The 16,844-nt window shown below is 40.6% G+C and overlaps 2 protein-coding genes across 2 annotated transcripts in view; one reads left to right on the top strand and one right to left on the bottom strand.

Annotated features, from left to right (window-relative positions):
* The window catches only part of RHOBTB3 (Rho related BTB domain containing 3), a 34,799-nt gene extending 33,422 nt beyond the window's left edge, over positions 1-1,377 (bottom strand). The window contains exon 1 of the mRNA XM_082191470.1: positions 273-1,377. The gene's annotated coding sequence lies outside the window, so the exon portion shown is untranslated. The remainder of the gene's footprint in view (positions 1-272) is intronic.
* LOC309514379 (carnitine O-palmitoyltransferase 2, mitochondrial-like) lies at positions 39-12,940 on the top strand. The gene is made up of 5 exons (XM_082191453.1): positions 39-299; positions 1,954-2,034; positions 3,954-4,060; positions 8,302-9,600; positions 12,396-12,940. Exons 1-5 carry the CDS (start codon positions 121-123, stop codon positions 12,722-12,724), a joined length of 1,995 nt encoding a protein of 664 aa, XP_082047579.1. The 5' UTR covers positions 39-120; the 3' UTR covers positions 12,725-12,940.
* Positions 12,941-16,844: the final 3,904 nt, after the last annotated feature.

Genomic DNA, 16,844 nt, shown 5'->3' with positions numbered 1-16,844 from the left:
GCCCGAGCGCCCCACCCCACCCGCCGCGGCCGTTTGCCGCCATTCTAAGAAGCGCGTGCCGGCGAGGATCGGTTGGCGCCTGCTCTGCTACTCCCGCCCGCCCCCCCTTCTCAACGTGACATGCACCGAGCAAGGCCACGGTGGGGCGCCGCGGCCCTGTGGAGCAGCGCGGCCAGGAGCCGCCGCTACTGGAGGACCGTGGGGCAGCTGGAAGGCATCGTGTCGGAGCAGGACACGGACCATCACTTCGTGCACCGGAGCACCATTCCTACCATGCACTTCCAGCCCAGCTTGCCCAGGTTCCCCCGCGTCGCCGTTGCTCCAGACTTGCAGGGGGTGGGTGGTGGTGTGAGGGAGAAAGAGGAGCTGAGGAGGAAGCGGGAAGGCCAGCAGGTCCCTCGTGCCTTCTTCTTCTTCCTCCTCCTCTTCCCCAAAAGCCACTCGTTCCAGCTCCCACAGGGGTTATATACGCACAGTAGTTTGCACTTAAGAGCAAACGCAACAAGGCACCTCAAGTGAAAGCCGGCCCGCTTGTTGGGCAGAGTGCTTGGGGCTGATCCTACTTGAGTTAGCGCCTCCTTACACCCTGAAGTGCAAAATGTAAGATTTGACCACGTTGTGAGTCGTATCAGGACCATTTTTAAAAGCTGTCGCCTTAAATACTAATGCAGTCACCATCTGCAGAAACTTATCCTGTGCAGTATATTGGGTTGTGATCCTATGGCCACTTACTTTAGGGCAAGTTGGTTGAGCTTTGTGGAAGTACATTTTCTGGTAAACAGACAGGATTGCGCTCTTAGGCATCAAGGCACCACAAGACTCTTTTTGTTCATGCCAGCTGAACACTAGGATCCTTTATGGGTACACCATGCAGAGATGGAACACTGATAAGGGACATTAGCAAAGCCCAGAGCTTTCCGAGCTTTTCATGTTGGTGACACACTTTTTAGACGTGCATCATTTTTTGACACTGTAATTCAGTTTCACTAGCAAACCAGGGGTTAAACTAGCCTGTTTCCAGCTTCTGGAGGACTGCAGGGAGCATTTGCACAACACACAAACTGCAGCCGATGCGCTTATGCATGTCCTGAGTAGAAGGACCTGAGAAGGATTCCTTCATTGATTGATTTATAAATAATATTTATTGACGTTGTGTGCACATCTGCCCACCTAACATTTGTTCTATTAAAACTAATCTCATATCAGTTTTCCTGGTAAACCTAAACATTAATTAAGACTAATTACGCCTTAATATGTCTAGTTTAACGGGAATAGTTGCACCCTGTTCAATGGCTGCTCACAGTCCATAAATGGATGTAGTGCACAGGTGGAAAGTGTGCAGCATTTAATAACTGTTTAACCATCCTGATTATACTGCAGGATATAAATTTGTGTATCTGTTGTGTATCTGCATGCATGTTTCTATGAGCATGGGGATAGCTCATACTGGTCCTCACCTGCTGACATTGCAGATATAAATCAGTATGAGTCAGGCACTGCTGGTTTGCTACTGTAGGGGGTCCCTGATATGTGATTTATTTTGCTTCCTCTGATTTTCATTGTGCATTATATCCTTTAAATCTTAGAAGGCATAAAGATTCAGTGTGAATGTATCATTGTGGAAATAGAACTAGTAGTCTTTCCACTCTTACTGTTTTTAACATTTGTAGATAAGAGGCTTTGGTGTCTTCATTATTTAAGTTGTCTTTAATTTTTTTAAATAATACTTGTAGCAAGTAAGAATCACCTCTGGGTGATCAGGCAACAAAGGCTTTGCAAATTAAAAGAGTATTTATTCTCCCCCACTCCAGGTAATCTATAAATTATGTGTCTATGTGCCATAAATTATTAATTTAAATATGAATGAACAGGTGGGCTGGTATATTGAAGGGGAGGTAGTAATCTCTGAGGATTTATGTGCCGGATCTATAATTTGTCAATATCCATTTGTAGATTGCCTATTCCAAAACTGGAGGATACTATTAATAGATATTTAGCTGCCCAGAAGCCACTATTGAATGAAGAAGAGTACAGGTACAAGAAATGACACTTGCAATTATTTCAATATGTCAAATGTAAACACAAAAATTAACATTTGCTCTCCAGCTCTATCACCAGCAGCTGCTTAAACAACTACTCTCTTGTATGGCTCTGTATGTGTTTTCTATTGGTGCTCCTTGCTAATAGGAAGAGCTGTAGCACAGTACATGCTTGGCATACTGATTGTCCCAGGTTCAATCTTCAGCATCTTGTCTGAAACCCTGCAGAGATGCTATTAGTTAGTGTAGAAATAAGACAGAGGCTGTGTACACACTAAGCCATTTGTAGCACAAAAATGTACCGTAACTTTTCTGTCCTCAACAATCTTGATGCGCTGGTTATCTCCCACTTGGACTACTTTGATGCGCTCTACGTGGGGCTACCTTTGAAGTGACTCGGAACTACAGTTAATCCAGAATGCGGCAGCTAGATTGGTGACTGGGAGCAGCTGCTGAGACCACATAACACCTGTCCTGAAAGACCTACATTGGCTCCCAGTACATTTCCGAGCACAATTCAAAGTGCTGGTGCTGACATTTAAAGCCCTAAACGGCCTCAGCCCTGTATACCTGAAGGAACGTCACCACCCCCATTGTTCAGCCCAAGGCCCTTCTGGCGGTCCTCACACTGCGAGAAGTGAGATTACAGGGAACCACGCAGAGGGCCTTTTTTCAAATGGACACATTGTGGGGTAATGCAGAATCAATCTGCAATGAGCTTTCCTTTTTGAAAATGGAACCAATTTCTCAAGAAGCACTTTTGGGGGGCCCAAAAAATAAAAAAGATCTAGATTGTGTGTGGACTATGTAGAAAAAAACAACTACACAGTCTCCAGTGGCTCTTGACGAAACTGTTGTGTATACACAGCCTGAGCCAGCTGGACATATTCTCTGACTCAATGTAAAATAGCTTCTTATATTTACTGGTAACTCCTTCCCAGAACAAATGTATGGTGCCACTTCCCGCTCCTCAGAAACCACAATTTCTGTGAAACCTTTGACTTAAAAACATAGTTTGCATCCCTTTGACTTAAATACATAGTTTGTATGTTGATGGTGCTGTTTCACTGATAATTAGGGGTCCAGCCCTTGTTGTTGGTTGGCAGTGCACTTCCTCTCCCTCTTCCCCCAAATTCTTTGGTGTGTGCAGATTATGCAAGGGAGTGGTATGCTCTACCACTCACTTCCTGCTCGGCTTTGGAGAATCAGAAGTGGCACAATATACTAGGGATGGACTTCTGCCTCTTCTGCCTTCTTTTGCTGAAGGAACCAGGGAGAGGGGTTCTGGTGTGACTTCATACTGGGTCTGAGAGGTGGCAGAAACAGCCCAAGTCCTTTTGCTGCTTCTGCTTCTCTAAAACCTAGCTGCTAAGGCCCCTGATAAGAGAGACAAGTCCCACCTCAGGTTCTTTCCGCATGCACAGTGGAAGACTCTTCTGAGTTCTCTGGAATTTGTAGACACCATAGGGGACCTGGAATTTGCGTTGATAATACAGGTCAATGATTCATGCAGCAAGATCAGGAAGACCTGTCATAGCAAACTGTCTTTATGGACTCCTAAATAGAATTCATATAAACATTTACTTCCTCAAAAACTCCAAGCCTGGAATTACAACAATTTCTGTTTACAATATTTGTTAGCCTTGACTTTGATTAAGGAGCACACCTAACTTGACTCTTTTCAGAGTCATATTTACTTCACCCCTAATTTCATATAATGTTTATTTAATGTGTGATTCATTGAAACACTGCTCCTGCACAACCTACATTATTGTCCAGGTGTGTAAGGATGGCACTATATATTGCATATATGTGTTACATAAAAGGGAATATATTAATGAAATATTATAATTTATTATAATAAATACTATTGAAATCCAGTGCTAGGATGAGTAACACTTTTTCAATTTCTAGAAATACTGAAAAAATTGCTAGAAAGTTTGAAGCTGGAGAAGGGAGGTTAATACATCGTGATCTTCTGGAACATGATAGACTTAATAAGCATACAAGTTATATAGCAGGTTGGTTTTTAATTTTCTTGCAATTAAAAAAATGCCCATGAACTTTCTTACTATTGTTGTTGTTGTTGTTTAGTCGTTTAGTCGTGTCCGACTCTTCGTGACCCCATGGACCAGAGCACGCCAGGCACTTCTGTCCTCCACTGCCTCCCCCAGTTTGATCAAACTCATGCTAGTAGCTTCAAGGACACCATCCAACCATCTCATTCTCTGTCGTCCCCTTCTCCTTGTGCCCTCCATCTTTCCCAACATCAGGGTCTTTTCCAGGGAGTCTTCTCTTCTCATGAGGTGGCCAAAGTATTGGAGCCTCAGCTTCACGATCTGTCCTTCCAGTGAGCGCTCAGGGCTGATTTCCTTCAGAATGGAGAGGTTTGATCTTCTTGCTGTCCATGGGACTCTCAAGAGTCTCCTCCAGCACCATAATTCAAAAGCATCAATTCTTCGGCGATCAGCCTTCTTTATGGTCCAGCTCTCACTTCCATACATCACTACTGGGAAAACCATGGCTTTTACTATACGGACCTTTGTTGGCAAGGTGATGTCTCTGCTTTTTAAGATGTCTAGGTTTGCCATCGCCTTTCTCCCAAGGAGCAGGCGTCTTTTAATTTCGTGACTGCTGTCACCATCTGCACTGATCATGGAGCCCAAGAAAGTAAAATCTCTCACTGCCTCCATTTCTTCCCCATCTATTTGCCAGGAGGTGATGGGCCCAGTGGCCATGATCTTCGTTTTTTTGATGTTGAGCTTCAGACCATATTTTGCACTCTCCTCTTTCACCCTCATTAAAAGGTTCTTTAATTCCTCTTCACTTTCTGCCATCAAGGTTGTGTCATCTGCATATCTGAGGTTGTTGATATTTCTTCCGGCAATCTTAATTCCGGCTTGGGATTCATCCAGCCCAGCCTTTCGCATGATGAATTCTGCATATAAGTTAAATAAGCAGGGAGACAATATACAGCCTTACCGTACTCCTTTCCCAATTTGGAACCAATCAGTTGTTCCATATCCAGTTCTAACTGTAGCTTCTTGTCCCACATAGAGATTTCGCAGGAGACAGATGAGGTGATCAGGCACTCCCATTTCTTTTAGAACTTGCCATAGTTTGCTGTGGTCAACACAGTCAAAGGCTTTGGCATAGTCAATGAAGCAGAAGTAGATGTCTTTCTGGAACTCTCTAGCTTTCTCCATAATCCAGCGCATGTTTGCAATTTGGTCTCTGTTTCCTCTGCCTCTTCTAAATCCAGCTTGCACTTCTGGGAGTTCTCGGTCCACATACTGCTTGAGCCTTCCTTGTAGAATTTTAAGCATAACCTTGCTAGCGTGTGAAATGAGTGAAATTGTGCGGTAGTTGGAGCATTCTTTGGCACTGCCTTTCTTTGGGATTGGGATGTAGACTGATCTTCTCCAATCCTCTGGCCACTGCTGAGTTTTCCAAACTTGCTGGCATATTGAGTGTAGCACCTTAACAGCATCATCTTTTAAAATTTTAAACAGTTCAGCTGGAATACCATCACTTCCACTGGCCTTGTTATTTGCAGTGCTTTCTAAGGCCCATTTGACTTCACTCTCCAGGATGTCTGGCTCAAGGTCAGCAACCACACTATCTGGGGTGTACGAGACATCCATATCTTTCTGGTATAATTCCTCTGTGTATTCTTGCCACCTCTTCTTGATGTCTTCTGCTTCAGTTAGGTCTTTACCACTTTTGTCCTTTATTATGGTAATCTTTGTACGAAATGTTCCTTTCATATTTCCGATTTTCTTGAACAGATCTCTGGTTCTTCCCATTCTGTTGCTTTCCTCTATTTCTTTGCATTGCTCGTTTAAGAAGGCCTTCTTGTCTCTCCTTGCTATTCTTTGGAAGTCTGCATTCAATTTCCTGTATCTTTCACTATCTCCCTCACATTTTGCTTGCCTTCTCTCCCCCGCTATTTGTAAGGCCTCGTTGGACAGCCACTTTGCTTTCTTGCATTTCTTTTTCATTGGGATGGTTTTAGTTGCTGCCTCCTGTATAATGTTGCGAGCCTCCACCCATAGTTCTTCAGGCACTCTGTCCAGCAAATCTAAATCCTTAAACCTGTTCCTCACTTCCACTGTGTATTCATAAGGGATTTGGTTTAGATTGTATCTTACCTGTCCAGTGGTTTTTCCTACTTTCTTCAGTTTAAGCTTGAATTTTGCTATAAGGAGCTGATGATCTGAGCCACAGTCAGCTCCAGGTCTTGTTTTTGCTGACTGTATAGAGCTTCTCCATCTTTGGCTGCAGAGAATATAATCAATCTGATTTCGATGTTGCCCATCTGGGGATGTCCATGTGTAGAGTCGTCTCTTGTGTTGTTGGAAAAGCGTGTTTGTGATGACCAGTTTGTTCTCTTGACAGAACTCTATTAGCCTTTGCCCTGCTTCGTTTTGATCTCCAAGGCCAAACTTGCCTGTTGTTCCTTTTATCTCTTGATTCCCTACTTTAGCATTCCAATCCCCTATAATGAGCAGAACATCCTTCTTTGGTGTCACTTCTATAAGGTCTTGTAAGTCTTCATAGAATTGGTCAATTTCAGTTTCTTCAGCACCAGTAGTTGGTGCATAAACTTGGATTACTGTGATGTTATTACTATTATTGATGTTTATTCCAGAGACAGTTTAGGAATTATTTTTCAACAACCATGCTCTCTCATTATGTGCTGATTGTTTCCCCCCACCAGATTATATGTTTGTGATAAAGTAGTCATGTAAGAATTCCACTTCATGTGGAGACTGCAGTTGAATACTCTATCCCAAAACCTAAAAAGTTGATTGCACAATGGCTAGTTCACTCATGATATCTAGGTGAATAACAGAATTGTCACATGATCATTTTCCATTTTCAAATTGCAGACAAAACATAATTCAAGCAGAAAAACTAAGCACTCAAAATGGTCAGCTGAATGAACTCTGTACCTCTGCTGAAACTTTCTGTCTGGTAGACTACACATTATCCTGTATCTTTTGGTCCTCAGAAGCACATATAGTATGACCAGTCTTGACTTACTTGACTATTACTCTCCACACACAAAAAATAATTGTTATCTTCAGTGTTTTTCAAAGTTCTTAAATCACTGGTTTTGTTTCAAGTTTTGGAACAGTCAAATCTCTGTGTTGCATATTCTCCAGATAATATCCTTATTTAGTATTCATTAGCTTATTGAATTCCTGCCAACCTAGCAGTTTGAAAGCACACAGTGCAAGTAGATAAATAGGTACTGCTCTGGCGGGAAGGTAAACGGGCGTTTCTGTGCATTGCTCTGGTTTCGCCAGAAATGGCTTAGTCATGCTGGCCACATGACCTGGAAAAACTGTCTGCGGAAGCAGACAAACGCTGGCTCCCTCAGCCTTTAAAGCGAGATGAGTGCTGCAACCCCAGAGTCGCTCACGACTGGACTTAATTGTCATGGGTCCCTTTACCCTTTACCTTTAGCTTAATGAATACACATATTCTGTTAGTATTAGGTGAATAAATATTGACCAATATAAGAAGAGCTTATTGGATCAGACCGGTATAGTTGAGCACTCTGTTGCTGTTGACTAAGTAAATATCTATGGGAATCCCATAAGCAGGACATAAGCACAATAGCACTCTCCCACTTAAGATTCCCAGCAACTAGCATTTAGAGGCATACTTCTGATATTGGAGGGAATATATAGCCATCATTGATAGGTTTATCCTCCATAAATTCATCTAATCCCCCTGTGGAGCTGCTTAAGTTGTCAGCCATCACTAAATTCCATAGTTTACCAATACCCTGCATGAAATACATTATTTCTATTTCTCTGTCCTGAATCTCCCTGAAATTCAGCTTCAACTGATTACTCTGGGGTATTGAATTTTTCAACACCACACATACTTTTGTGCATGTCTATCATGTTCCCTTATGCCTGCTTTTTTTCTAAGCTAAAAAAAACATAAACAAAAATCTTCTGCCTAGGGAAGTTGCTCCTTCCAATATCCTTTTTGAGGTGTGTGTGTGTGTGTGTGTGTGTGAGAGAGAGAGAGAGAGAGAGAGAGAGAGAGAGAGAGAGACGAAAACTGTTCTTATTTGGGTAAGACTTCAACTTTCTTAAGGTAGACTTTTTTCTTTAATGGCACATGTGACAGTGATTGTTATCCACACTGGTGACCTCTTGGATTTGATTGTGCAACTATCTTTGATATATCAAAGAGCCAAATGTGCATTTTATTAACTGGTTTTTTGTTTTTGTTTTTGTAGGGCCCTGGTATGATATGTATCTTTCTGCAAGAGATCCAATTGTTTTAAACTACAACCCTTTCATTACTTTAAATCCTGACCCAAAACCGGAATACAACAGGCAAATAGTGAGAGCAACAAATCTGGTTGTATCATCGTTAAAATTTCTTAACAGCCTGAAGAATAACTATTTGCGGCCAGATATATATTATGTCAATCGCAAATGGGGTCAGAGTAAAGTATTCAAACATTTTATCCGTATTCTTCCACCTAGTATATCCTGGTATGGAGCGTATTTGGTGAATGCATATCCTTTAGACATGTCACAATATAAGTCACTCTTCAACAGCACCAGAATTCCTAATTTAAGCAAAGATGCATTGTTCACAAGTGAATTTGCAAGACATTTGTTGGTGATGAGAAATGGACATCTCTATGTTTTTGAAGTATTGGATGCTTTTGGTAACATTTTACACCCATCTGAAATCCTGGCTCATTTAACACAAATAATACACGACGCTGATCGGTTGCCTAAGTTTGAACTTTGCTACCTGACAACTGAAGATAGAAATACCTGGGCAACATTAAGACAGGAACTTGTTCAAAAAGGTAACGAAGAAAACCTCAAGAAAATTGACAGTGCCGTATTTTGTCTTTGCTTAGATAGAGCTTCCCCCCAAAATGAACTTGAGCTCACTCATTGTTTTCTTCATGGATATGGCTTCAATCGCTGGTTTGACAAATCTTTTAGTCTGATTGTCACTAGTGATGGTACTGCAGGAATAAATTTTGAACACTCTTGGGGAGATGGAATTGCAATTCTGCGTTTTATTAATGAAGTCTATAGGGACAGCACAGAGCACCCGGCTCTTGTACCACAAGCCAGTCCAGCTCTATTTGTTACATCATGTGACAAGCTTGAATTTAATATGGATCACACAATAACATCTGCTATAAGTGCTGCACGTCAGAAATTTGATCAAAAAAGGGGAATGTTCTGTGTTAGAACGCTTAAGTATAAAAAGTTTGGAAAACAATATTTAATAAATCAAAATTTGAGCCCTGATGCTGTGTTTCAGCTTGCATGTCAGATGGCTGTCTATCACCAGTATGGAAAACTTCTTCCTTCTTACGAAGCATGTAGTACCGCAGCTTTTAAGCATGGTCGCACTGAAACAATTCGACCAACATCTGTGTACACAAAAAAATGTACAGTTGCATTTATTGATCAACGAGGGAAGCATAGCACTGAAGATATGAGAAACATGATTGACGAATGTTCGAAGTATCATAGGCGCTTGCAGCTGGAGGCTACATTAGGTTAGGCCTTTTCAACATTTTCTCATTCATATTGGATTTCTGTTGTTTGACTTGTCTTACAGAAAGGGTAATGTTTCCTAGGAGTTTTCACATGGAGATACATTCATTCTGGCTTTTCTTCATTTAACTAAAGACTTTGCTGAGAGATAGTGCAGTAATATTTTTCATACTTTATTTCATTTATATATCCCCCTTCCTCTGAGGAGCTCAAGGCATTATACGTCATTCTCCCATGCCCATTTTATCCTCACAACAACCCTGTGAGGTAAGTTAGGATGACAAATTGACAGCACAATCCTGTCCATGTCTGCTCAAGATTAAGTTAATTGAATTCAATGGGGCTTACTTATTACTAGGTAACAGTGCAAAAGATTGCAGCAGCCTTTGTGACTAGCCTGAGATTTATGGCTGAATGGGGCTTTGAACTCCAGTGGCCTTAGCCCTGATCTGATCACTACACCATACTGGTTCTTAAGAGGAGAAAAATGCCCTTTCTCTAGTATATTTATAATGTTAACCTCTCACCACATGCTTTTAAAATAAAAGATCTCTAAATGAAGGGTACAAAACATGTTGAAATGAAGATATGTGACTTTTAAAAAAGTCTCTTCTTTGAAGGATTCTCTGTAATTCAAAATTGGCTAGATTTGCAATTATGAATAGCTATTTGCATTTTGGTTATTATAGGTCCAGTGCTGTGTCCCTAGAGGAGCTCTTTGTATTAATCCCACCAGCAACATCTATTCTTTACGGTGTCTGCATTCTAAAATCTTGTATCTTTTGTTATTCTAGCAGAACTTGGTAGGTAGCATCACCCCAGTGATACAGCATTAGGGCTTTTCTTTCTTTTGGTCTGATAAAAGATTCTGAATAATTCAAAAGCCAGCTTTATTCATTTATTTTATTTATTTATTAAATTTGTATACCACCCTTCATCCGTAGATCTCAGGGCAGTTCACAACAAAAATACAAGCTGAAAACATCTTAAAAACAAGAACAACAAAAACAAAAACATTTCGACATTTAAAACACAAACTGACATAACAGTAATAGCACCTCACTTGATAGCAGCTTACAGTGGTGCCCCGCAAGACGAATGCCTCGCAGGACGAAAAACTCGCTAGACGAAAGGGTTTTCCGTTTTTGCGTTGCTTCGCTAGACGAATTTCCCTATGGGCTTGCTTTGCAAGACAAAAACATCTTGCACTTTTTTTTTTAAAGCCGCTTGAAGAGGCGCAGTTGCGACGGACCGTGCTTCGCAAGACGAAAAACATCGCAAGACGAAAAGACTCGTGGAACAAATTCTTTTCGTCTTGCGAGGCACCACTGTACTTAGGTCCTTTGGAACTTCATGAAACTAGGAGAGTCTATTCACTACTGCCCTGTCCCTAAATTAAGGTCATTGAGGGATGCCAGTTATGTTTTACCACACTTCAGTGACATCTGCTGTGTGGTAGCCTAAGAGAGGGCCTCCTCTGTGGTGGAGCCCCAGTTGTGGAATACCCTCCCTTTCAGGATATGGCTATCGCCAACATTTGAGTTTTTGTCACCAGCTAAAAACAGTATTGCTTAGATATTTGCTAAACAATTCTCTTAGTTATGTAGGTTATCTGAATTTGTTTTAATTACTATTGTACTTGGTGTGGTTCGTTTTTATCTGCCCTGTAATTTGAAGTCTGTTTATTTGTTTCAGTGTACTCTCCTGAGATTGCTAGATGATCAAACACAGCCTTAAATAAAATAAATACTCTATGAAACAGGAATGTTCTAAAATTTGGCATATTTCCTAACAGTCATAGACATTCAGATGCCATGCTAAATAGTGTTTTAGGATGGCATTTATGAGCTACCTTCCTTCCAGGTTTACATGCTTCCCCCTCCTATTTCCTCCTGTAGCCTGGAGGCGCTTAGAAGCTTAAATTTCCCTTTTTGCATCTAGACCACAGACCATAGTTTACCATTAAATATACCAACTTGAAATCATAGATTATGAAGCTGGTTTGTTGAGACCAATTAATGCTAAACCACACAATGAAAAGTAAGAAAATAAACGCTTTCAGATTCTTGCGCTCAGTTGTGTGGGAAAATCACAGAACTGTAGAGTTGGAAGGGACCAACCCCCTGTAATAAGGACTATGCAGCTGTCCCATACGGGGATCATACCTGCAACCTTGGCTTTATCAGCACCATGCTCTAACCAACTGAGAAGAGATATAGCACAGAAGATCGGGAGGAAGGTAGGCACATGCATGTCATGCTAAACCAAATGTGGCCATACAGTAAGATGAAGTATCGTTATGCTTAGTGGGGAGACATTTCAGTGTATCTTTGGGGATACTCATGGGTGTCTAGCTGTCTGGCATCATTAGACAAAGTTGCAGGTCATTCCAGGATAACAGGAAAATATAAAAATCAGGAATGGCATCAAGTCAATGCTTGAAGAAACCGCTTGAAGCTGTTTAAAAGCTATCACTTAATGGAGGTGTTTTCACAAAACCATGTGTAAATAGTGTTTTCTATTTCATATAACTAGAATGGAAAATTATATTTACTAAGTATATAATCAAAATGCTGTAGCTCACTTTCTGTACATTAGGTTGTATCCAAGGGTAGTCATAATCAGGGCAGACCGCTTGAAATTAGTAAACATAGCTAGCTTTGCTTTTCACCTGAGCTTTTGGTCATTCATGTGTGGGTTTTCAAGTATTTGTGGCCTTTTTTAGTAGGCAGGATCTATAAGCCCTGTTGTTGTTTTAATACTTACCCTATGCATTTGCCCTTTTTTTAAAATCCAGGCCAAGGATTTGATCGCCATTTATTTGCCTTGAAGTACCTCGTCCAGCGCAGAGGTGGACGTATGCCTGATATTTATAATGACCCAGCCTACAAAAACATAAACCATATTATAATTTCAACTAGTACATTAGGCAGTGAAGCAATTAATCATGGTGGGTTTGGACCAGTCGTGCCAGATGGTTTCGGAGTTGGATATAACATGTTTGAAGATTGGGTAGGAAGTCTTATAACTAGCTATTTAGAAAAAGACTCAGAAGAACTTATAAAATACCTCGAATATACATTGAATGATATATATGATGTCTTAGAAGGAAGAAGTCTTAAATAGTATCAAATTTTCTATTATATGGAGCTAGCAAAATAATGATGCAAAATTAAATATTTATATATTTTGCAGAGGACTATGAAATGCAACAGTTAGAAAATAAACATTGTAGAAAGCAAAAATTTCAGACAATGGTTAAAGTAGTTCTGTGTCAATGTCAGTATACTAATATTGTAATTTCTTGTTCTTATTGTATATTATTGTTACTACTATTAATGATTTTATAGTAAACATTTTTTATGCAATATTTTTTCCATTGATTGTATTCACTGCTGCTCATCTAGGGAAATCATATTGTGCTGAAGAGTATATAATTTTGAGACTAATCCCAAACACTGCAAAACCAAGCAATATATATGCTGGTGTTTATATGTGTCACCCAGTCAGCCCGCTCTCAAAATGCTTCTTTCCCTCCCATTCTCAAGTGTAGGAAAATATGTATATACATTTTAGCATGCAGAGTCTGCACTGCATTATATTATAATTTCAAGGAACTTTTCCTTTCTTATATGCACATCAACATGGGAGCAAGGAGCAGATCTGAGTAGCTCTGCCCCTGATGTCCCCTGCTCCTCCACTCAGACTCTTAAGTCAGCATGACTATCTGAATGGAGGGGAAATGCGGGTCTTCTGGGGAGGAGTGATGGCAGACTAGTTGTTGATTGCTGACACTCACATTGGCAGAGATAATTATGTGGTGATTAAAGGTAATCAAGATGTAAGTCTTGGTTACCAAACTCCCTGAATGGAGGGGAACTTCACAAGTATGTACAGGTTGTGTGTGTGCAGTTTGTTATACCACATCAGTTAGAAAAGGATATAAAAATCCTCCCGCATTTTTCTCTCAATAAACCTAATCCTATTATAACAGTCCTAGTAATTTGCATGAATTCCCTTTAAAAAGAACTGGGACAGGAGTTTAGGGATGATTCGTGGAGAAGCATGGGGTGGTGAGGAGGGGCTCCAACAGAGAACTACTTGTTGTAGCTGTTGGTTGATTAATCAAATCACACTGTTAAGTCTTGTCTCAACTTATTACTCGTAGAGGATGCCATTTATACTTAATATTTCTTCAATAAAAGCCATGTTACTGACTTACAAAGAAGAAAGATAGCCAGTGCAAAAACGGAGTAAAACAACACTTAAATAAAAGCAATGTGGTGTCTGCAAGGCTCATTTTATAAAAAGTAGCTTTCAGTGAAATAACAGTCACCCAGTAGACGTGATAAAGCTTACAAATCCTAAAAGCTACTGAATAGTTTGCAGAGACAGAAAAGGAACACACACTAAAAGCAATTGATTAATCTGTGTACAGAGAAAACTAGCCAGTTTAAAGTGCACAGGTCACAAGTTAGAACCGTTAAGAAAGTAAACAATTAACGACATAACTTGCCGAGCAGTCAAAATAAACAGACCAGAACACAATGGGATATTTTCCTCCTTTGCATCAATGGAGATTTCTGCCACATGGAAAGCAATGGAAAAGAATATCCAGATTTTTGACAGATGAAATATGCATGTTTAGTTCTTTTAAGTAATCCCACTGACATGCAGGCCGAGACCTAACCTAGATGTATATTTCCGATACCGGTGAAGTATGAATCCTGAATTTCATCCAGTAAGAAATAGAAAAGGGGTAGTAATCAATTGTTGGGGATAATTGGGCTTTGACAGAGACAGCAGCCACTGCAGATATTCAGTATTGGACCCTCAGAGAAAGTAATTTATATATGTAATTTGGGACTCAGTCTGGTACTACTTCCCGCCCCCGCCCCATATCAGGCTTTGAAATTAGTGTGAGAACATTTTAAGCAGTGGATTTCTTTTGCAACATCGATGGCATTTGTTTCTGGCAGTTAACACACAGCAGCAGCTTCTGCATTCTGGACCAACTTAAGTTTCCAAACTATCTTCATGGGCAGCCCATGTATTGTAGTGCATCAAGAGGTGATGAGGGCATGCATAACTGTGGCAAGACCTTGTCTCTGTGGGACAGATTACCTGCATAATTCAGGAGTACTCACTGTTGCTCAGACACAGACCACTTAGTCCAAAATTGGAGTTATGAGTATGATGTGAGGACCTTTAAAAGTAGCATCCTCACTACTGCCTCTTTCGTACAGTTTCTCCCAGAGAAGTATTGGTTAGATACAACAGGGATGGGGAATCTTGGGTCCAACGGCTGAATGTGGGTCCCTTGGTCTCTACCCAGCAGTCAGAACTCTCCCCAGCCACACACCCTCTCCCTAAACTGTAGTCCTCACCAACCCTGATCTGTACCTTTTCCAGGTACATTTAATGTTTTAATGAACAACCTGGCAGAACGAAAGCTCCTTTTGATTTTAGTCCTTCGAAAGAGGGAGTTTGAACAAAGTATAGACGTAGTAGGATTTATAAATTTTTTCTCTACATTGCTGGAAAGGTAATTTAGCAAACAGATTTTATCAGAAACGATTTATAATTGCCAAAGGGAACCTAGAGTATGGCATGAAAGTATTACGCACTACAGCTACACGTACTGTAATATTAGAAGCGTAATGTGAAATTTGCAGCTATTGGCAACAATCCAGTACTAAGCAGGACTGCAAAAAACACCTAACTCAATGGCTATGAACATATTACCAGCTAAAAATGCTGCTACATCATTTGTTTTCTCAATTCGGATTAAAGTTGGTTAAGGGGGGAAAGCATCAAAACAGTATTTTATTAAAAACAACAGAATAGATACAGGGCAGATATAGACTGTGGCTAACATGTTAACATCACTTCCCAAACCAGCGGTGGGAGCACCCTTGATGCAATGTAAACAGAAATGTGTGCACATCCTGTTTGTCCCCCATGACTTCAGCAAATGGATTCCAGGAATGGTGTAATAACAGTTTATTTCACCAGTCATGTGAGGAGGGCACTGCCTGTCTAATATGTCCTAGCAAGAATTGGAACGAAATATATAATTAGTGCCTTTCCAACCAATCTTTTTTTGTCAGTGTAGAAAATATATATGCAGTTATGTGCAGTAACAGTACAAACATATAAATATCTAAGTTCTATTAAGCTAAATATAACCAACTTTCCTGAGTAGATATGCATAAGTCTGCATTCTCAGTATCCCAAAGCATACAATTGATAAACAGAAAAATAAATTGTAATATTAATATACCCATGGCAGAGTAGGCCACTAAATTTTCTTAAAGTAAAACTCACACACATTCCATCCAACATTCACTGTACTCTGTTTTAAAAGTCAAGGGAGGGGACTTTGGAACTTTTCATTCATTCTGAAACAGAATTCTAAGAATGTTAGGCACTATATAACCCAGAAACCAGAGCATTTTCCCCACCTTGCTTTTTGGACAGGATCAGTCAAAGGAAGATATGAGTGTCTTTAGGAAAATAATAGGAATTGTGACATACATACATAGGCAGCTATTTTGCTGTCAAAAATTCCAAAATAGCCTTGTAATTATCAACTAATAAAAATCTTAGTCATTCTTCAACTTTTTAACATTGCTTTTACTACTTTAACAATTGAAGGGAAAAGGTAAAGGGACGCCTGACCATTAGTTCCAGTGGTGACCGACTCTGGGGCTGCAGCACTCATCTCTATAGGCCAAAGGAGCTGGCATACAGCTTCCGGGTCATGTGACTAAGCCACTTCTGGCGAACAAGAGCACCGCACGGAAATGCCGTTTACCTTCCCGCCGGAGCGGTACCTATTTATCTACTTGCATGTTGACGTGCTTTCGAACTGCTAGGTTGGCAGGAGCAGGGACCGAGCAACGGGAGCTCACCCCATTGCGGGGATTTGAACTGCCAACCTTTTGATCGGCAAGTCCTAGAATGCCCTAGGTTGGCGGTTCAAATTAATTTAGTTCCCTCTTAAAGTTTCCTCTTAAAAAGAATAGTGACCCAGCAGTCTTCCTTTTAAAAGTAATGATAAAGTTTGCTTACATGCAGTTCACTGTATGGTCCTGAAGGCAGGCTTTATCTAGTAGTCCCTTTCCCCTGGTAAGGGAATTTCAAAGGGAGGAGCATGTTTTGGAAGCTAAGTCTGCTGAAATTCATCTAGAAAACAGTTAAAGGTACAGGAGCCTTGTCCTCTTTCACATCTGACCACATCACT

Source organism: Podarcis vaucheri (assembly GCF_965113315.1).
Source record: "Podarcis vaucheri genome assembly, chromosome: 11".
Taxonomy (NCBI): domain Eukaryota; kingdom Metazoa; phylum Chordata; class Lepidosauria; order Squamata; family Lacertidae; genus Podarcis; species Podarcis vaucheri.
This window is presented reverse-complemented; position numbering and strand designations above follow the sequence as displayed.

What these genes read in the sequence shown, in the direction of transcription:
- LOC309514379 (XM_082191453.1), top strand. Translation starts at nt 121, where the DNA reads ATGCACCGAGCAAGGCCACGGTGGGGCGCCGCGGCCCTGTGGAGCAGC. An exon ending in TTGAATGAAGAAGAGTACAG is followed by an intron (nt 2,035 to 3,953) that starts GTACAAGAAATG and finishes TTCAATTTCTAG; the next exon opens with AAATACTGAAAAAATTGCTA. An exon ending in GCAGCTGGAGGCTACATTAG is followed by an intron (nt 9,601 to 12,395) that starts GTTAGGCCTTTT and finishes TTTAAAATCCAG; the next exon opens with GCCAAGGATTTGATCGCCAT.